At 43.0% G+C, this 22,960-nt stretch overlaps 1 protein-coding gene across 1 annotated transcript in view; it reads right to left on the reverse strand.

Moving 5' to 3' along the window:
* Positions 1-22,960, reverse strand: part of MAML3 (mastermind like transcriptional coactivator 3) — a 447,074-nt gene that overhangs the window by 174,854 nt on the left and 249,260 nt on the right. The window contains exon 2 of the mRNA XM_060115625.1: positions 11,026-12,531. Coding sequence (XP_059971608.1) covers positions 11,026-12,531 — 1,506 coding nt within the window. The remainder of the gene's footprint in view (positions 1-11,025; positions 12,532-22,960) is intronic.

A 22,960-nucleotide genomic window follows, 5' to 3' on the forward strand; every position in this document is an offset into this window, starting at 1 on the left:
GGTATATGTGACATGCTTATCATCTTTCAGAAACTATTATACTACCCTAATATTTAACCTTATGGTCATAAGTATTTGATTCATTTCCCTTTCATCTCATATATTCAATCACCAAGTTCTGTTATTCCTTTCCTCTAAATGCTGCTGTGTCTGTTTTTCCTTAAAATTTAAATGCTACATCCAGATTGAGATTCTTACTGTCTCCTACTTCAAATAGTAGAAGGTCCGCTAGCTGTTCTCCCACGCCTTTCGCTTCACTATTCTCCAAGGGTAACCTTCCCTCCAGACTGGCCAGAATCTGTATCATCTCTTTTTTTGTGTGTGGTACGCGGGCCTCTCACTGCTGTGGCCTCTCCCATTGCGGAGCACAGGCTCCGGACGTGCAGGCTCAGCGGCCATGGCTCACGGGCCCAGCTGCTCCGCGGCATGTGGGATCTTCCCGGACCGAGGCACGAACCTGTGTCCCCTGCATCGGCAGGCGGACTCTCAACCACTGCGCCACCAGGGAAGCCCTGTATCAACTCTTAAGGAACAACCCCTTGCCTGCACCAGAATGTCTTTCCACCACCTTCAACGCATCCAACTCCTACCTATCCTTGGTCTGCCTCAAGGCTTACCTCCCCCTTGGAGGCTTCTCCTTTCCACTCTTGGCAGTCCTGACTGTCGCCTCTCTCTGCCCATGAGCCTTAATGTAGAATTTAGTAAGATAGCACTTAACCACTTGTTGCCTTGTATTTACTTGTTCATAAGCCGCCTCATCTCCCCAACCAGACTGCCAGACACTGTAGATGATATTATTTTGATATATCTTCTTAGTCTATATTTAGAATTCTAAGAATTTTAGGAGTGAATACACTTGAGGAGGGTTTGCCTGGTCAGGTTTCACAATTTTATATACTTGTGATAGACCCTTAGGCTAGTAGGCTCCTGTCAGGGTAAAAATAAAGCCAGATCTACTCTCTTACGGGTGAATGCACTGGATACCCAGTGGGAGCACTGGGCCGGGGCTTAGGGTTCAATGAACGACTTTGCAAGGAAGGGAATCTAAGACTCAGGAAGTAGAATTAAACATAGCATGTGGCCAAGGCAACAGCTCCGCAAAGCCCAGGAACATCTGGGAAAGGTGCTTGGATGCCATTCTTGATGTAACAGCGTCAGAAAACAGAACCCCAAGTTGTGACCCTCCTGATGTGCCTGCCAGCAGTCTTGCCCTGAGGAAGATGTCCTAAAAGAGGTCCTCAGTAAGCCTTGTGCTTCCTTTAATGTGTGCACTTTCCATGCCATGGCACTCTCTACAGATCCCGAGAAAGCAGCTGGGCACACACAAGGCTGGGCCCTCAGCAGGTCCTGAAACAGAGGACTGAATGGCCAACCCTCTCTCTGGGAGACAAAGGGAAATTCCACCCTTCACCACAGTGGCGGGGGGCATAGAGGATGACCTGCTTTGTCCTATTGAGAGAATCAAGAGGAGTAATTCTATGATTTACAAAACATAGCCAGGATCCACAGGATTTGATCTCTTAAGAAAATCACTCTATCCTAAAAAAGAAAAAGAAATCCAGGAAGCGCACAGTACCCTAACTTTTCCATCTTACTCCAAACGATACAAGTCGGAGACCCTGCAGAATTTATAGTTCCACGGACAATAATTTAAGCATATGCAAATACTGAGCAATGAAATAAACATAGGTTGTTTTAACTGTAGTTCCAGTTACCTTATGTACTATTTCTCCAATAGAAAATGGTGGTGGATTGCTTATTAACATCCACCTTCCCAAGCCTCATCGTAGACCTACTGATTGTGCACCTTTGGCAGTGGAATCTGATCCCCTGTATCTTGAACGATTTCCCCAGGTGATTCTTAGGCCCACAAAAGTTTCAGAACCACTGTCTGATGGGTTGTAAGCTCCCTCAGTAAATAAGAATATTCTCATCCCACAAAACCTTTAAAGACTATTCTCATAGGGGGCTAATTAAAACCTCTTTCTTCCACAGTACTATTATAAAATGAATTCCTTTCCTAAAACTTTTCTTTTTCTGCTGTTTACTCTTAGCCTCATATTTCTAAGACTCCGACAGAATATCCATCAGGATTTTCAAAATATGCCAGTATGTGGATGCAAATGACCTATTATACCCATGAATTGGAACATTTCATTTATTATCTGGAATCTGGTAGTGCTTCTGCCCACGGGTTTCCCCTCAGCTGGGAGGCCCTGGATTAAGTCAGTGATGAGGGTTCTGTCAATATTTTACCTTGCATCTGAGTTGCCAGATGCTATTGGCTTAGTCAGGGTCATGGAACTTAAATTGTTTCTATAGTCCTTGAAGTAAGTCAATATTTTCAAGATTCTAAAAACTCCTCAATGGTTATAACCACCAGATCTTACTCTAAAATAGCATGATGGTCATGTTGACACTGCTGTCTTTCTGAACACATGTATTTGACATGTAACTTTTATGTCAAGAGAGCACTTTAGCATTCATGAAATCAGCTCTATTAAAGCCCAAAATGTTAGAAGCAGTAATGTGAAATACGCTGTAACATATAAATTTCAATATCGGACAGTATTCGATATTCAGATAGAAAGGTGTTGAAAGTCGCCAAGGAAGCCTCTGGTAGACTGAACATCCACATTTGTCTTGGATTTTCCTACTCCCTGATATAGTGACAATAAAGGAATAAAAATGACATAAGCATCCAAAAACAAAGAGGGTGGGAGATGGAAATAGCCATCCAGGGTGTCAACAAAATTCTGGAAGATGAAAATCAGATGGCTGAGTGGTGAACGACTAAGCTGTTTAGGGAAAGCTAAATCTAATCCAGCAGTGGGGAAGCCAGAAATAAAGCAAGAGGGGTCAAGTTAAAGGATGCTGTAAAATCTCAGGAGTCAGAAGCACCTCTGAATGCCAGGGTGGGAGGTGTGGGGTGCACACAAAAGGAAAATTGGCTAAAGTTCTGTTTAATGAAGAGGTGGACCAGACACACAACCCCAGACTGGAAGAAGGAGGGGGGAGAGGTGAAGCCACAAAACTCTGGAATCCTGCATCCCAGCCCTGGCTGAGGGTGGGCTGAGGAGCCATACAAAACAGGGAAATTAAGTGAAAGTCTACAAAGTATTTACTGAGATACCTCTCACCATCACCACCACCTGCCGATTCCCTTCCTCTGCTCAGCTCCTGAAAGCCGGCCTCTAGATTTACAACTCTCTGTAATGAAGTTGAGGGAGTCTTTTCTGACTGGCCCTGGGGGGAAAAATCTGTAGACACTGGCCCAGTGAAGTGGCTGGGTTCTAGCTCAATCCCCCTACAGTGAAGCCCAACATTTGACAAGTCCTATCTAAGCGCACAGAGCAACTAGTTAGCTTTATCGTGCCTCACCCTTTAAATGAACAAACATGTGAGAAAAGCTTTCAATGTGAAACAAAGAAAAATAAAATGAGCATATGGAAAATGGTGCTTAGGAGAAACAGAGACAAAGCAGGGAGTACAAGAAAACTTAATTTTAAAATAATTAATAGCTTTAGATCGAAAAAGGGTAAATCAGAGAACAAGGAAGAACTTATGGAAACTAAAAATGTGATAAATAAAATAAAATGTTTAATTTTAGAGTTGGAGCATAAAGTTAAGAAAATCTCACAGAATGTAGAACGAAAGGACAAAGATATGGAAAATTGAAAAGATATGAAAATTAGAGAACAATCCAGGAGGTCTGATACATGATGAATAAAAGTTCCAGAAAGTTAAAAAAAAGAGAAAAGGGAAGGGAGAAATGATCAAAGAAATAATACAAGAACATATCTTAAGGACACAGTTCCAAATTTAAAAAAAAAAAAAAAAAAAGGTCACAGTACCAGACATAGTGAATGAAAAAGGGCTATACTAAAGCATATCATCAAGAAATTTCAGGGATAAAAGAAGATGTGAAAAGCTCTCAGAGTGAAAAAACAGGTTACACACATAGAGTGTGTATCCAAATGTCACTGGACTTCTCAGCAGTATGAAAGTCACAGGATGGTGAAGAAATGCCTTTACAATTTGGATGGAATATGTTTTCTTGACTATAATTCTACATCTGGCAAACTATGAGTCAAATGTTAGGATAAAGACATTTTCAAAAATCATCTTCATAAAAAGTCTCCTGTGCACCATTTCTTAAGAAGCTCTGAGGATGTGCTCCGCCAATTTAAGGGACTAAGCCGAGAAAGAGGAGGAGGAGGGATCAAGAAAAACAGATAATGCAACACAGAAGGGGGTGAAATATTCCAAGAATGATGGTGAAAGGCAGTTGTATGACTTCAGTTAAGCGGCAGACCAAGAAAATGTAGGACAGAAGAATATTGGCACAAGAGCAGATAAGCCTTCAGGAGAGACACCGAAGGAAAGAAAGAAAGAGAGGGAGAGGGAGAGAGAGAGAGAGAAGGAGAAAGAGAGAGAGGGAAGTAGGAGGTGGGAGGAGAGGGAGGGAAGGAGAGAAAGAGGGAGAGAGAGAAAAAAAGAAAATAATGAAAAACAGAATATTTGATGTACTTGATCATAATGAAAGTTGTACACGGTCAGAAGGGTTGAGGATAGATTGAAAGTAGGTGCAGAGATAACATCAATTTAAAAAAGAGGCAGTTAGGGCTTCCCTGGTGGCACAGTGGTTGAGAGTCCGCCTGCCGATGCAGGAGACACGGGTTCGTGCCCCGGTCCGGGAAGATCCCACATGCCGGGGAGCGGCTGGGCCCGTGAGCCATGGCCGCTGAGCCTGCGCGTCCGGAGCCTGTGCTCTGCAACGGGAGAGGCCACAACTGTGAGAGGCCCGCGTACCGCCAAAAAAAAAAGAAAAAAAAAAGAGGCAGTTATAAATTCCAGGGAAAACAGAAGGTTATACAAGAAAGGAAATATAACCATAGTATACTACGTAGCTAAACTGTGAGGCACTACGCAAAAGTCAGCCATGTAAATATGCAATACTTTCAAAATCATAATTTGTGATATACTGAGTTCTACTGAGAGTATGCGAAGAGAAAAAGAGAGGTGGTGTGTGGAGGGGGTTGTTTGTGAGGAGGCAGTGTAAGTGAGATAAATCCTCGTCTTTTATAGAATCGAACAATTGAAATATTGAGGAACAGCAGTTTATGGAGATAAATAAGAGAAAACAACTTCATGAATTGAAGCAACTGCCTTTGGGAAGCAGAAATTAGAATGGAGGGGAGGAAGCAGGGGGCTGCTCTTTCTCATGATAAGCCTTATAGTACTATTTGATTTTCTGAACTAGGTCGTGTATTATCTGGATAAAATAAACAATACATAATTCACAAAAACTAAACAAAGAGGCACCAAGTTTTTTTTTTGTTTGTTTTGTTTTGTTTTATGCGGTACGCGGGCCTCTCACTGTTGTGGCCTCTCCCATTGCGGAGCGCAGGCTCTGGACGCGCAGGCTCAACAGCCATGGCTCACGGGCCCAGCTGCTCCGCGGCATGTGGGATCTTCCCGGACCGGGGCACGAACCTGTGTCCCCTGCATCGGCAGGTGGAATCTCAACCACTGAGCCACCAGGGAAGCCCACCAAGATTTTAAGGTTAAGAAAAATGTATCTTCAAAGAGATTTCCATGATGCCTGTGAATACTGGAGCTCTCATCCTTCTGTGAAGATTTTTATGGCTCCAAAGCTTATAATAATATACCTCACAGGAGACCCAACAGACTTTGGTAAAATAAAATTGAAAGGGGAAAACATTCTGTAAAATATAAGCATATATGGACTCATTATGATAGACCCAGCCACACACAGAAAACACACATATGAAGAATAAAGTAGCAAAGTGTCTATGATTTATCTAGTCCTATGATTGCAACTAGTAAAAATTAACATCACATTTTGGAAATCATTCACTTTCCATTCTTCCCCGCAGGAATTATTCTTGGGGTCTGGGTATCCCTGTACCCTTCCTTGACCAGAAAGTAGTCATTTGCTTTTGCTTTACTTCTTTCATAGTTGCTCCATTGTTTTTTCGCTTGTCGGACACAGAGACAGAGTTTGCCATCCCAGCAATCTCATTGTTGTTCCACTGGTTCAAGATAACCACCTCCTATCAAAGGATTCTTTTTAGACTTGCCTTTCCAGTTTTTCTATTTGATCTCAATGGCAGCTCTGTGTTATCTGTGCTAACACTCTCCCCATTGGAGCTGATAATCAACTGTAAACATATTTTTGGTCCAAACTTTGATCATTGCCATCAAATGACTTATGAAACTTCCTTATGTTTAAGACACAGCATTCTGTACTATACAAAAATTAGTAAAAACAGAGAGAGAGAGAGAGACATCCTGTCCTTGAGAAACAAGATCAGGAAAATAGACACAACCAAAGTAAGTTCTGGTTATTTCATCACAGAAACACATATTTTAAAAATTAGAGAGCAATCCAGAAGGTGCAATACATGATGAAGAGAAGTTCCAGAAAGTGGAAAAGGAGAAAAGGGAAGGGAGAAATGATCAAAGAAATAATAACAAGAACATATCTCAGAGAAGACTTGAAAGCTTATAATGGTGGAAATTTTATTAATATTTTCCTTGTCACTATTTTAGCTGATTTTCATACAAATTAAGAGAAGATCGTAAGGAATGACAGGGGATGTGGAGAGAGAAAGGAAAAGAGAGTGAAGTGTGGGGAGAAGGGGTTTGAACTACCTCCTAGAGGAGGGATTCACAACTCATATATGTAAATGAATAGAAAGTAATGGTATCACCTCCATCCTACTGGCAAATTGGATAACTAAGGATTTTTTGAAAAAAATCAGTAGAATGTAAACATTTAAAAAATAGGGTATTTTCCTTCCTTAAAAACATATTTTTCCTAGTGGTAGAATTAAACATACATGTATGATGGAACATTAAAAAAACTAAGTAAAGTATAAAGAGGATTTCTCAAAAAGATACATGTACCACAATGTTCACTGCACACTATTTACAATAGCCAGGACATGGAAGCAACCTAAATGTCCATCAACAGATGAATGGATAAAGAAGATGTGGCACATATATACAGTGGAATACTACTCAGCCATAAAAAGGAATGAAACTGAGTTATTTGTAATGAGGTGGATGGACCTAGAGTCTGTCATACAGAGTGAAGTGAGTCAGAAAGAGAAAAACAAATAGCGTATGCTAAAACATATATGTAGAATCTAAAAAAACGGCACTGATGAACCTAGTGGCAGGACAGGAATAAAGACGAAGACAGAGAGAACGGACTTGAGGACACAGAGCGGGGAAAGGGAAGCTGGGATGAAGTGAGAGAGTGGCACTGACATACATACACGACCAAATGTAAAGTGGATGGCCAGTGGGAAGCTGCGGCATAGCACAGGGAGGTCAGCTGGGCGTTTTGTGACCGCGTGGAGGGGTGGGATAGGGAGGGTGGGAGGGAGGCTCAAGAGGGAGGGGATATGGGGATATATGTGTACGTATAGCTGATTCACTTTGTTGTACAGAAGAAACTAACACACCATTGTAAATTAATTATACTCCAATAAAGATGAAAAGAAAAACACAATAAATAATACTCAAATAAATGAAAGAAAAGTATAAAGAGGAAAATGATAATTGCTCATAATTTTACCAACCAGAAATACCATTCTTAATATATTAGTTATTCAGTATTTTTCTATACCTATTAAAAAACAATTTGGATTGTGACATACAAGCTGTTATTTGATCTGCTCATTTCACTCATACTTTGAGCATTTCCATGTGATTAATCATTCATTAATAATGATTTTTTTTTTCTTTTTTGCGGTATGCGGGCCTCTCACTGCTGTGGCCTCTCCCGTTGCGGAGCGCAGGCTCCGGACGCGCAGGCCCAGCGGCCATGGCTCACGGGCCCAGCCGCTCCGCGGCATATGGGATCCTCCCAGACCGGGGCACGAACCCGTATCCCCTGCATCGGCAGGCGGACTCTTAACCACTGCGCCACCAGGGAGGCCCTAATAGCATGATTTTCATGTACATTATTCATTTTTCCAAAATGCTTATTTTGGCCCTAATTTTCACAATCATAAGTAAAACCATGAGCATAACCTTTGTACATAAATCTTTGTTCAATTCTCTAATTATAAGAAATAATATGTAAATTCTGAGAAGTGGAACTACCAGATAAAACATATTCAAAAATTTGAAATAAGTTGTGTTTTTTTTTTTCTCTATTTTTGGCTCCCTCTTCCTCAAAGCCTCCAGGAACAAAGTGAATTTCTATTTGTTCCTGAGAGAAATGCTGTTTGCTGCAAATGTCCCAAATAAGTAAACGTCTGTATAAGAAAATTATCTTGAAATAAATGTTCTAGTGTTATCGGCTTCAGTGCTTGAGTTACTCATTAAAACTGAGCGTTCATCATGGTCCTTGTGGCCAAGAAAGAGTAAAGTGAATTTTCACTAGCAACAGCAGAAAACAAATTTGAACTATACCTATGTATAATTATACTTTATATCTTGCCTGTAATTCATGCTTGTATTTGTGCAATGTACTCGCGTAGAGTGTAATTAACTATTCCAAGAGCTGTGTCAATACTTCTCCACAATCAGATAAAAGCATGAAATAAATGGTATGTTTGCAGAAAGACAGTCACATGTTTATATATGTATGTGGAAGCTTGTTTCAAACAGTGGTGAGTTAATATTTCATTAAAAAGCATGCTTTGCTTGATGGTTCTTTATGAGGTTAAGAAATGCTTATTCTAATTTTTTTTTTTTTTTTTTTTTTTTTTTTTTTTTTTGCGGTATGCGGGCCTCTCACTGTTGTGGCCTCCCCCGTTGCGGAGCACAGGCTCCGGACGCGCAGGCTCAGCGGCCATGGCTCACGGGCCCAGCCGCTCCGCGGCATATGGGATCCTCCCAGACCGGGGCACGAACCCGTATCCCCTGCATCGGCAGGCGGACTCTCAACCACTTGCGCCACCAGGGAGGCCCAAGAAATGCTTATTCTAATAAGGAAGGTTCTGTGCATCCTGAAAGCGCCTCGTGAGATGGAAGGAGGAGAGGAGGAGCTCGCAGATTTAATCTAGAAAAAACCATCACTTTCGTTTCTTCATCACTTGACTGAGCCCTTTCTCAACATGACCTCTGCAGCTCAAGGCTTTGGTTACTCATAGCCAGGCAAGCATAAGGACCTGAAATAAGCACCTTTAAAATTCATGTTCCAGCAGACAGGAGCTTCGCCCCAAGCTGGCAAATTTCAAAAGACATTTAAGTGAGGGTGAGGAGTGAGGCTGGCTTACGTTGCACCCACATGTCTGCAGAGTTGAAACCACTGGTCTGGTCTGGAGGAAGGACTCTAGCGTAGCTGGTGTGAAAAACAGCGGATGCAGAAGCACAAGATGCCTTAAGATTAAGAGCAGACCATTTTGACAGCCTGCCATCTCATGAACCTCTGGGCTACAACAAACATCCTTGTGTATTGCCTATACTTTTGCCTGCTTCAGAACTTAATATTGAAATGTATAAAATGCTGCCTTTTTCCAATGGTATATAGAGTTTTAATGAAACCAAGATAAGACATAAAAGTTCCCATTTCAATGATGTTTTTCTACCAGCGACTGATTGCCGTTGATGTCAACCAAGCTATAGTTTTATTTCTCCAGGCAGAATTTCTCTAGAGCCGGTCAGCATGTGCAGACAAGAAACCACTACGAGGTTTTGGGGTTGGAAGGGCTGTGAAGGACAAGCATCAAGTCACAGAGCTCAGGCCTCTGCAGGCCAGCACCACCTCCAGCCTTGCAGCCTCCATCAGGCTTGGGGAGGTGGGGTGGGGGGCTGGGGGAGGGCGCACACATGGAGATGCACATGCAAACAGTGCCTGGTGATGCAAGATCTGCCTGCCTTTCTTCCCAGCGCTTCCAACGCATCCCACTGTGGATGCCTATCCAAGCACTAGTCTGGACCTGTTTGCACGAGGGCCCCTAAAGCAAAGACTTTCCTGCAAAGTCTCCAACTGCAATGCAAATGTGGGCATCAGGGCGGACTGAGGCGCAGAATTGTGCCTACACAACTGACAGCAGTTGGCAGTGAAATGATGGCTCATGAATTCACCCATGTCGGGGTAAGATCAGTAGAGCCGCGGATTTCCCTTCGCGCCCTGCCAGGCAGATGATGTGTTAAATTAAAGGAGGGTTGGCTGCTTGCTACACTGGTCAGGGCGAGGAGAGCCCATGCTGGTCAATGCGAGTCCACTCCCCAATGGTTGCCACTTATTTTTACCATGGATCCCTGAGAGCCCTACACCCCGATACCAGGATGTCATGAAGAAAGACAGTGGGAAAGAGGAGACTTTAACAGAGCACTAAGAGACAGTCATCATCAAATTCTCCCGAATCAGAGCTGAACGAATTGGAGAGGTTTTACTAAACTCTCAAGTCACGAGGCTGAAACAGCTTCTAACGGTGCCAGTACATCAACAACTGTTAAAACGTTACACGGTCCTACCAAAATCTATCCTCCACTTCCCTTTGCAAACACAGAAAACTCTCCCACCTTTGAACATCAAGAATCCAAATTTCCATGACTCATAATTCAGTGAGACAGGCCAAGGATGTTCAGAACCTTCTCAGACGGTTGTAGAGATCCCTAAACGCTCTGGCCTTCCCGCCATCCCCAGTCCTGGACCACATGACCCGGGAGAGAAGCTACAGGAGGAGAACCACGTTCTGTCATGGGACCTCGACAGCCTGCTTCCTTCCTAGTGAGCATGTTAGGCCATTTTCGCTTTCTTATCTGCTGTCCAGAATAAAGGAAGTTCGATTCCCAGGCATTCAAATACAGGAAAGTATACTGCGCCGCCTTTCCCCATCTCTTAGGAAAAAGAGGAAAGAAACCTCCAACAAACGTATAAACTACATGAGGATATGTAAAAAGGATTTCCACAGGTGATTAACCCCCTGCCACCGAAGCACGGGGAGCACCGCACGTCGACGGTCTGCAACGCACACCGACGGTCTGCAACGCACGCCGAGAGCACCTCCAAGCGCGTCCCACTTTCACACTTACCTGACCATGGGATGGAAGCGCCGGGTAAGCCATGGGCTGATTCATCACTCCCTTCTGCTTGATGAGAAGCATGCGTTTCTGGTCCTCACTCAGGTGTGCCCTGGGGGCCTGGAGCTGCGGCTGAGGCTGCGGGGGTTGCTGCTGGATGTAGGGCATCAGGGGGGTTTTGCCGGGGTTGGCCATCGGGGGCGTCATCCTCTGACTCAAGTCTGCATTAAAATGGGTCAGAGGCTTAGTGTTGCCGTAAGTAAGAATACTGTGCTGTTTGTTTGAGGAGTTTGTACCCAGGTTATTTGGCTGCTGATTGATCATATTCATGTGATTCTGAGGGAGGTAGTTATTCATTGTCGTCTTCTGCAGGTTGTTGGCCATGGGAGGCACTATAGGATTTTGGTTGTTAAAGGCTTGGGGGTACATCATTGGGCTATTTGGTTTTTCCGCAGTGAAAGCTGCTCCGTAGGGACTGGATGGAGGCCCTAAAGGAGACCAACTTGCAGTCTGATTCGAGTGCTGCTGCTGCTTCTGCTGCAGGAGTTTGGCCCTTTGCTGTTGCTGGGCCGCCATCTGCTTGAGCTGCTCGGCCGGAGACAGCTCAGAGCCGGGCACAGCACCAGGCCCCGACCCTGCACCAGCCACTGGCACGGCGGCCGGATTAAGGAGATAACCATTTCCAGGCCGAGGTGGAGCCTGGCCTGGAGCGTGGGCTTGGTTCGCAGTTTGAGGGGACTGCACGGCACAGTTTGCTGGGGAGCCGGCAGGGTTGGGGGCCGCGGGAGTGCTGGCCACGGAAGGTAAAGTGGTGGCCGTGGAGACAGTAGAAAAGGGAGGACCAGAAGAAGAAGGCCGGGCCTGGGGAGAGCCCAGGGAGACGTGTGCAAAAGGAGAGTGGGACGGGTCACTCTTGGTGCTGGAGCTCTCCTGGGAGACGGGGGTCTCCGTGGCCGGCTGCGAGAACTCTGGTTCCTTCTTCTCTTCGAAGTCTTCGTTGAACAGGTCCTGTATGTCATCTTCAGGAACTGTGTTGGCCAGTTCATCGATTAATTCTTGCCACTCCTGATCATTCAGGTTAATGTCTGAGAACAGCTTGTTCTGATTCGAAAGAGACGTTTCTGATGTGTCTATGCAAGTAGGGTCATCTAGAGGTTCTTGTTTGAGGTCCTTGCTCTGCAAGATGGTGAAGCTGTCCTCCAGGTCACTGCAACCATTCACAGGAATTTTAAGTTCTGGGAGTCTCCCATTCTTACTCAGATCTTCCAGAAGCCCAGGAGTGTGAGTCCCACTATTCTGCAAGGGCAAAGAAGGCTTCAGGTCAAGTTGGTGAAGAGGAGAAGCTGAAGGCAGTGGCATGTTGTTGGGCAAACTGTTGATGGCTTCCATCCCTGTAGGAATGTCCTTTCGTATTCGCTTGCTAGTTGGAGAAAAACTCCCATCACAAGCACCATTCTGCTGGTCTCCATTAAGTGGTGATCGGGCTCCTTCCAACTTCCTTTTCACAGTCTCTTGGAGCTGGAAAAGAAACAGGAAAGAGAATAACTAAATCTCCAAGTCCTGGTTTACTTACTCATTAAGCATGGCGGTATGCATCGCGACGAACTCATTTTTAAATGGTTTAGAACCCATCAGAAAGATGTTATACTTCTAATTTCAAAATTGGCCAGGCTTCAATTCAAATTCTATGGGAAAAGGTTTTGCCCAAAAGCAGAGCTCATACGGCTAAGAGATAGAAAGCTAACTAAAGACTAGAGGGTGGAACAAAAGAAAAGAAAGAGTTAAGGCAATAATTCTCCTATTGGGAAGCATCGTCTTATTATTATTTTTCAAATGAATGCTACGTGTGAGACTTGGCCCAAAATGTGTCATGCTCTAGAAAGGTGCTAAAACCTATCTTAAGTTCTTGTCACATCTGACTTGAGAACGTTAAGGAATTAAATCAACAATACTTTAAAGAACACTGAAAATCCTCCAAGATTACGGAATTTAACACATTCACTGAATAACACAGAAATGAAGATTAATGGTTAACATAACCAGAAACTTCGTTTTGGTTCTTATTTTACTTGACCTCCCAGCACCTCGTGACGTAGTAGCCTGCCCTGTTCTAAAAGTATGCTTCCATGGGTTTCCGTGATACCACACTTTTCTGGATTTCCTCCATTCTCTCCATCTGTGCTTTCTCAGTCTCTTATGTATTCTTCTTTCGCTCTCCTAAGTGCTGGGATTCTTCATTGTTTGGTCTTAAGCTTCCTTCTGCTTCCAAGGCACAGTACATGTTGTTTTCTTTTCTTGGAACATACTTCTCCCCCATGCCCTGGTAATAGCTACTCATCTTCCAGGTTGTAGCTTAGACTTCACTTCCTCTAGGAAACCTTCTCTCACATCCTTTCACCCCAACTACAATAGGTACCTCCTTTGACCCACCTGCACTGGGTTGGAAATCCTGGAATACGTTTTTCCAAGCAACCTCTACTTCCCCATCATAGCTTCTACCATACTTTGGGGCAATTGCTTAAGTGTCTGTTTAGTGAGCTCCAAGAAGAAGGGCTACGGCTGACTTGCTTACTGTGTATCTGTGGGGCTGCAGGTAGGGTTCAGTTCACGTTCATAGCAGTGGTTAATAGTGGCAAAAATGAATGATTCTATTGTTTCATTCACAGGGGCTGAGGGAGGGAGGTGAGCTTGGATCAGAGCAGGAGGCAACTCCATTGACATTAAAGAATGCTTGACTTTGAGCTTCTACATTCCTGGTAATGGAATCTCTCACCCTGGAGAGTATTGTGTCCATTTAACTGGACTCCTTTGAAAAGCCCGGGGGAAACGCTTGGTGGATGATGACAAAGGGAAGGCAAACTGGGTTAGACAGAGGTTTCAGTAACTTTGCAGAGCTGAAGGCACAAGGCAGGGTGACCTGGGGAAGGAGGGAAGAGGCATAAGAGCCCCACTTGGGCACTCTCCTATCCTTGCCAGAGGGGCTGTGTATCACAGGAGCAAGGGGGGAGAGGGGCAGGCTCCCCTCTGACGCCCCACTCACACATGGAACTGGGAAGGCTCCCCGGGCGCCACCTGTAGAATAAAACCCTTCCGGAGACAATCTGGGGGATTCTAAGAAGTGCTACTTTATTGCCTTTCTCTCATAAGTAGAGAATTCCATTTTAAAAGGAAACAAAAGAGGTTCTTCAGTAAAAATCCAGTCTAACCCTTGCTCCTAAACTTTCTATTTTTAATCACCAAACATTCTGTAGTTGCTTGGCAGGTGTCCTGAATTTCTGAAAACAAGGCCCCAATTGGGACACACTGGGATTTGACTTCAAACAAGATCTGGCTCAATCCATCATCTTAAGTAGAACCTGCTAGAAAATTACGTTATTTATTGAACAAACCAGGAAACCGTGGTTCTGATCGTAGATATGGCAGATACTTGAATGTAGCTCCAACACAGTGGCAAGTTCAGATATGACAGCTTCAGGGTCTAAAGGAAGTAAAGCTCCGAGCCCTCGGCACCTCCTGCAGGGATGTTAACCTTAAAAAAACAGGCACTTGGAGGGGGAAGATGGCGGAAGAGTAAGACGCGGAGATCACCTTCCTCCCCACAGATACACCTGAAATTCACCTACACGTGTAACAACTACAGAACACCTACTGAACGCTGGCAGAAGACCTCACACCCCCCAAAAGGCAAGAAACTCCCCACGTACCTGGGTAGGGCAAAAGAAAAAAGAAAAACCAGAGACAACAGGATAGGGACGGAACCTGCGCCAGTGGGAGGGAGCCGTGAAGGAGGAAAGGTTTCCACACACTAGAAGCCCCTTTGCGGGCGGAGACTGCGGGTGGCGGAGGGGGAAAGCTTCGGGGTAGCGGAGGAGAGTGCAGCAAAAGGGGTGCGGAGGGCAACGCAGAGAGATTTCCGCACAGAGGATCGGTGCCGACCGGCACTCACCAGCCCGAGAGGCTTGTCTGCTCGGCCGCCGTGGCAGGCGGGGCTGGGAGCTGAGGCTCGGGCTTCGGTTGCAGCGCAGGGAGAGAACTGGGGTTGGCGGCGTGAACACAGCCTGCAGGGGTTAGTGCGCCACAGCTAGCCGGGAGGGAGTCCGGGGAAAAGTCTGGACCTGCCGAAGAGGCAAGAGACTTTTTCTTCCCTCTTTGTTTCCTGGTGCGCGAGGAGAGGGGATTAAGAGCGCTAGTTAAAGGAGCTCCAGAGACGGGTGCGAGCCTTGGCTAAAAGCACAGACCCGAGACGGGCGTGGAACGCTGGGGCTGCTGCTGCCGCCGCCAAGAGGCCTGTGTGCGAGCGCAGGTCACTGTCCACACTTACCTTCCGGGGAGCCTCTGCAGCCCGCCGCTGCCAGGGTCCCGGGATCCAGAGACGGCTTCCCGGGGAGAGCGCACGGTGCGCCTCGGGCTGGTGCAACGTCACGCCAGCCTCTGACGCCGCAGGCTCGCCCCGCCCTCCGTGCCCCTCCCTCCCCGCGGCCGGAGTGAGCCGGAGGCTCCTAAGCGGCTGCTCCTTTAACCCCGTCCTGTCTGAGCAAAGAACAGACGCCCTCCGGCGATCTACACGTAGAGGCGGGGCCGAATCCAAAACTGAGACCCAGGAGCTGTGAGAATAAAGAATAGAAAGGGAAATCTCTCCCAGCAGTCTCAGAAGCAGCGGATTAAAGCTCCACAATCAACTTGATGTACCCTGCATCTGTGGAATACATGAATAGACAACGAATCATCCCAAATTGAGGAGGTGGACTTTGAGAACAAGATTTATGATTTTTTTCCCCTTTTCCTCTTTTTGTGAGTGTGTATGTGTATGCTTCTGTGTGAGATTTTGTCGGTATAGCTTTGCTTCCACCATTTGTCCTAGTGTTCTATCCGTCCGTTTTTTAAAAATTTTTTTCTTAATAATTATTTTTTAATTATTTTATTTTACTTTATCTTCTTTCTTTCTTTCCTTCCTTCCTTCCTTCCTTCCTTCCCTCCTTTAGAGAACGAATCATCCCAAATTGAGGAGGTGGACTTTGAGAGCAAGATTTATGATTTTTTTCCCCTTTTCCTCTTTTTGTGAATGCGTATGTGTATGCTTCTGTGTGATATTTTGTCTGTATAGCTTTGCTCCCACCATTTGTCCCAGGGTTCTATCCGTCCTTTTTTTTTTAATAATTATTTTTTCTTTTAATAACTCTATTATATTTTTATCATACTTTATTCTATTTTACTTTATCTTCTCTTTCTTTTTTCCTACCTTCCCTCCTTCCTCCCTCCCTCCCTCCCTCCATTCTTTCTTTCTTTCTACTTCTACTAATTCTTTCTTTCTACTTTTTCTCCCTTTTATTCTGAGCCTTGTGGATGAAAGGCTCTTGGTGCTACAGCCAGGAGTCAGTGCTGTGCCTCAGAGGTGGGAGAGCCAACTTCAGGACACTGGTCCACAAGAGACCTCCCAGATCCACATAATATCAAATGGCAAAAATCTCCCAGAGATCTCCATCTCAACACCAGCACCCAGCTTCACTCAACGACCAGCAAGCTACAGTGCTGGACACCCTATGCCAAACAACTAGCAAGACAGGAACGCAACACCACCCATTAGCAGAGAGGCTGCCTAAAATCATAAAAAGTCCACAGACACCCCAAAACACACCACCGGACGTGGACCTGTCCACCAGAAAGACAAGATCCAGCCTCATCCACCAGAACACAGGCACTAGTCTCCTCCACCAGGAAGCCTACAAAACCCACTGAAACAACCTTAGCCACTGGGGACAGACACCAAAAACAACGGGAACTACGAACCTGCAGCCTGCAAAAAGGAGACCCCAAACACAGTAAGATAAGCAAAATGAGAAGATAGAAAGACACACAGCAGGTGAAGGAGCAAGATAAAAACCCACCAGACCTAACAAATGAAGAGGACATAGGCAGTCTACCTGAAAAAGAATTCAGAATAATGATAGTAAGGATGATCCAAAATCTTGGAAACAGAATAGACAAAATGCAAGAAACAGTTAACAAGGACCTAGAAGAACTAAAGATGAATCAAGCAATGATGAGCAACACAATAAATGAAATTAAAAATACTCTAGAAGGTATCAATAGCAGAATAACTGAGGCAGAAGAACGGATAAGTGACCTGGAAGATAAAGTACTGGAAATACCTGCTACAGAGCAGAATAAAGAAAACAGAATGAAGAGAACTGAGGACAGTCTCAGAGACCTCTGGGGCAACATTAAACGCACCAACATTCGAATTATAGGGGTTCCAGAAGAAGAAGAGAAAAAGAAAGGGACTGAGAAAATATTTGAAGAGATTATAGTTGAAAACTTCCCTAATATGGGAAAGGAAATAGTTAAGTCCAGGAGGCACAGAGAGTCCCATACAGAATAAATCCAAGGAGAAATACGCCAAGACACATATTAATCAAACTGTCAAAAATTAAACACAATGAAAACATATTAAAAGCAGCAAGGGAAAAACAACAAATAACACACAAGGGAATCCCCATAAGGTTAACAGCTGATCTTTCAGCAGAAACTCTACAAGCCAGAAGGGCCTGGCAGGACATATTTAAAGTGATGAAGGAGAAAAACCTGCAACCAAGATTACTCTACCCAGCAAGGATCTCATTCACATTTGATGGAGAAATGAAAAACTTTACAGGCAAGCAAAAGCTGAGAGAGTTCAGCACCACCAAACCAGCTTTACAACAAATGCTAAAGGAACTTCTCTAGGCAAGAAACACAACAGAAGGAAAATATCTACAATAATGAACACAAAACAATTAAGAAAATGGGAATCGGAACATACATATTGATAATTACCTTAAATGTAAATGGACTAAATGCTCCCACCAAAAGACACAGATTGGCTGAATGGATACAAAAACAAGACCCATATATATGCTGTCTACAAGAGACCCACTTCAGACCTAGAGACACATACAGACTGAAAGTAAGGGCATGGAAAAAGATATTCCACGCAAATGGAAATCAGAAGAAAGCTGGAGTAGCAATTCTCATATCAGACAAAATAGATTTTAAAAATAAAGACTACTAGAAGAGACAAAGAAGGACACTACATAATGATAAAGGGATCAATCCAAGAAGAAGATATAACAATTGTAAATATTTATGCACCCAACATAGGAGCACCTCAATACATAAGGCAAATACTAACAGCCATAAAAGGGGAAATCGACAGTAACACATTCATAGTAGGGGACTTCAAACCCCACTTTCACCAATGGACAGATCATCCAAAATGAAAATAAATAAGGAAACACAAGCTTTAAATGATACATTAAACAAGATGGACTTAATTGATATTTATAGGACATTCCATCCAAAAACAACAGAATACACATTTTTCTCAAGTGCTCATGGAACATTCTCCGGGATAGATCATATCTTGGGTCACAAATCAAGCCCTGGTAAATTTAAGAAAATTGAAATTGTATCAGGTATCTTTTCTGACCACAATGCTATGAGACTAGATATCAATTACAGGAAAAGATCTGTAAAAAATACAAACACATGGAGGCTAAACAACACACTACTCAATAAAGAAGTGATCACTGAAGAAATCAAAGAGGAAATCAAAAAATACCTAGAAACAAATGACAATGGAGACACGATGACCCAAAACCTATGGGATGCAGCAAAAGCAGTTCAAAGAGGGAAGTTTATAGCAATACAATCCCACCTTAAGAAACAGGAAACATCTCGAGTAAACAACCTGACCTTGCACCTAAAGCAATTAGAGAAAGAAGAACAAAAAACCCCCAAAGTTAGCAGAAGGAAAGAAATCATAAAAATCAGATCAGAAATAAATGAAAAAGAAATGAAGGAAACGATAGCAAAGATCAATAAAACTAAAAGCTGGTTCTTTGAGAAGATAAACAAAATTGATAAACCATTAGCCAGACTCATCAAGAAAAAAAGGGAGAAGACTCAAATCAATAGAATTAGAAATGAAAAAGGAGAAGTAACAACTGACACTGCAGAAATACAAAAGATCATGAGAGATTACTACAAGCAATTCTATGCCAATAAAATGGACAACCTGGAAGAAATGGATAAATTCTTAGAAATGCACAACCTGCCAAGACTGAACCAGGAAGAAATAGAAAATATGAACAGTCCAATCACAGGCACTGAAATTGAAACTGTGATTAAAAATCTTCCAACAAACAAAAGCCCAGGACCAGATGGCTTCACAGGCGAATTCTATCAAACATTTAGAGAAGAGCTAACACCTATCCTTCTCAAACTCTTCCAAAATATAGCAGAGGGAGTAGCACTCCCAAACTCATTCTATGAGGCCACCAGCACCCTGATACCAAAACCAGACAAGGATGTCACAAAGAAAGAAAACTACAGGCCAATATCACTGATGAGCATAGATGCAAAAATCCTCAACAAAATACTAGCAAACAGAATCCAACAGCACATTAAAAGGATCATACACCATGACCAAGTTGGGTTTATTCCAGGAATGTAAGGATTCTTCAATATACGCAAATCAATCAACATGATACACCATATTAACAAATTGAAGGAGAAAAACCATATGATCATCTCAAGAGATGCAGAGAAAGCTTTCGACAAAATTCAACACCCATTTATGATAAAAACCCTGCAGAAAGTAGGCATAGAGGGAACTTTCCTCAACATAATAAAGGCCATATATGACAAACCCACAGCCAACATTGTCCTCAATGGTGAAAAACTGAAACCATTTCCACTAAGATCATGATCAAGACAAGGCTGCTCACTCTCACCACTCTTATTCAACATAGTTTTGGAAGTTTTAGCCACAGCAATCAGAGAAGAAAGGGAAATAAAAGGAATCCAAATCGGAAAAGGAGAAGTAAAGCTGTCACTGTTTGCAGATGACATGATACTATACATAGAGAATCCTAAAGATGCTACCAGAAAACTACTAGAGCTAATCAACGAATTTGGTAAAGTAGCAGGATACAAAATTAATGCACAGAAATCTCTGGCATTCCTGTACACTAATGATGAAAAATCTGAAAGTGAAATCAAGAAAACACTCCCATTTACCACTGCAACAAAAAGAATAAAATATCTAGGAATAAACCTACCTAAGGAGACAAAAGACCTGTATGTAAAAAATTATAAGACACTGATGAAAGAAATTAAAGATGATACAAATAGAAAATTAAAGATGATACAAATAGATGGAGAGATATACCATGTTCCTGGATTGGAAGAATCAATATTGTGAAAATGACTCTACTACCCAAAGCAATCTACAGATTCAATGCAATCCCTATCAAACTACCACTGGCATTTTTCACAGAACTAGAATAAAAAATTGCACAATTTGTTTGGAAACACAAAAGACCCTGAATAGCCAAAGCAATCTTGAGAACGAAAAACGGAGCTGGAGGAATCAGGCTCCCTGACTTCAGACTATACTACAAAGCTACAGTAATCAAGACTGGCACAAAAACAGAAAGACAGATCAATGGAACAGGATAGAAAGCCCAGAGATAAACCCACGCACATATGGTCAACTTATCTTTGATAAAGGAGGCAGGAATGTACAGTGGAGAAAGGACAGCCTCTTCAATAAGTGGTGCTGGAAAGACTGGACAGGTAGATGTAAAAGTATGAGATTAGATCACTCCCTAACACCATACACAAAAATAAGCTCAAAATGGATTAAAGACCTAAATGTAAGGCCAAAAACTATCAAAATCTTAGAGGAAAACATAGGCAGAACACTCTACGACATAAATCACAGCAAGATCCTTTTTGACCCACATCCTAGAGAAATGGAAATAAAAACAAAAATAAACAAATGGGACCTAATGAAACTTCAAAGCTTTTGCACAGCAAAGGAAACCATAAACAAGACCAAAAGACAACCCTCAGATTGGGAGAAAATATTTGCAAATGAAGCAACTGACAAAGGATCAATCTCCAAAATTTTAAGCAGCTCATGCAGCTCAATAGCAAAAAAACAAACAACCCAATCCAAAAATGGGCAGAAGACCTAAATAGACATTTCTCCAAAGAAGATATACAGACTGCCAACAAACACATGAAAGAATGCTCAACATCATTAATCATTAGAGAAATGCAAATCAAAAGTACAATGAGATATCATCTCACACCAGTCAGAATGGCCATCATCAAGAAAGCTAGAAACAATAAATGCTGGAGAGGGTGTGGAGAAACGGGAACACTCTTGCACTGCTGGTGGGAATGTGAATTGGTACAGCCACTATGGAGAAGAGTATGGAGGTTCCTTAAAAAACTACAAATAGAACTACCATATGACCCAGCAATCCCACTACTGGGCATATACCCTGAGAAAACCATAATTCAAAAAGAGTCATGTACCAAAATGTTCACTGCAGCTCTATTTACAATAGCCCGGAGATGGAAACACCCTAAATGTCCATCATCCGATGAATGTATAAAGAAGATGTGGCACATACATATAATGGAATATTACTCAGCCATAAAAAGAAACGAAATTGAGCTATTTGTAATGAGGTGGATAGACCTAGAGTCTGTCATACAGAGTGAAGTAAGTCAGAAAGAGAAAGACAAATACCGTATGCTAACACATATATATGGAATTTAAGGGAAAAAATGTCATGAAGAACCTAGGGGTAAAACAGGAATAAAGACACAGACCTACTTGAGAATGGACTTGAGGATATGGGGACGGGGAAGGGTAAGCTGTGACAAAGCGAGAGAGAGGCATGGACATATATACACTACCAAACGTAAGGTAGTGGGAAGCTAGTGGGATAGCTAGTGGGAAGCAGCCGCATAGCACAGGGAGATCAGCTCGGTGCTTTGTGACGGCCTGGAGGGGTGGGATAAGGAGGGTGGGAGGGAGGGAGACGCAAGCGGGAAGAGATATGGGAACAGATGTATATGTATAACTGATTCACTTTGTTATAAAGCAGAAACTAATACAACATTGTGAAGCAATTATACTCCAATAAAGTTGTAAAAAACAAAAACAAAAAAACAGGCACTTGTCTTAAAAATGAACCTGACTTTATTTTTAAAACTACAGGTCCATGATTCTGTTCTAGGCCATGAAATGGATGGGGCAGGATGGAGAAATAAAGGCAAATGCTCTGTTTGTTCTGCTGGAAAACAGTGGTGGCCGAGACCATGGAGACAGACAGGTCTGGCTGGGAACACCAAGCCACACCTCTTATCAGCAGAGCAGGCCAAGGTGGGTGAGTCAGATCAGGGCAGTAGCACAGGGAGATCAGCTCGGTGCTTTGTGACCACCTAGAGGGGTGGGATAGGGAGGGTGGGAGGGAGAGGCAAGAGGGAGGAGATATGGGGATATGTGTATATGTATAACTGATTCACTTTATTATACAGCAGAAACTAACACACCACTGTAAAGCAATTATACTCCAATAAAGATGTTAAAAAAGAAAAAAGAACAGTAACACAGAACAGTAATAGTAACAGTAACACAGAAACAGCCCTACTGGCCCTGGAGTTAGAAAGCTTGGCTTCAAACCCAAGAACCTCTACCTAAGAGTTAATACATATAAATATTGTCTGGTACTTCATAAATGTTAGCTGCGATACCCTCCATTAGAAAGTGAGTTACATGAAGGCAGGGATTTTTCTGCTTTATTCCACTACTGGGCCCCTACTGTATTTATTATCAAAGTAGATAATAAATACATGTTGAATGAATGAATCCTGGAAAACTTATTTAAACTCTCCTAAGCTTTGGATGCCTTATCTGTAAAATGGGTTAATAATATCTAACTCCTATAGTTACTGTGAGGATGAACTTAAATGAAATAATAGAGAAAGCACTTAGCTTCATGTCTGGTATCGTGTAAGCACCCACTATGCCTTAGCTATTACTATTTTAAAAACACAATTAAATTTTTTAAAAATGCAGTGATATCAACAGTCACAACTGCAGCTGAGA

Source organism: Mesoplodon densirostris, chromosome 1 (genome assembly GCF_025265405.1).
Source record: "Mesoplodon densirostris isolate mMesDen1 chromosome 1, mMesDen1 primary haplotype, whole genome shotgun sequence".
Lineage (NCBI taxonomy): Eukaryota > Metazoa > Chordata > Mammalia > Artiodactyla > Ziphiidae > Mesoplodon > Mesoplodon densirostris.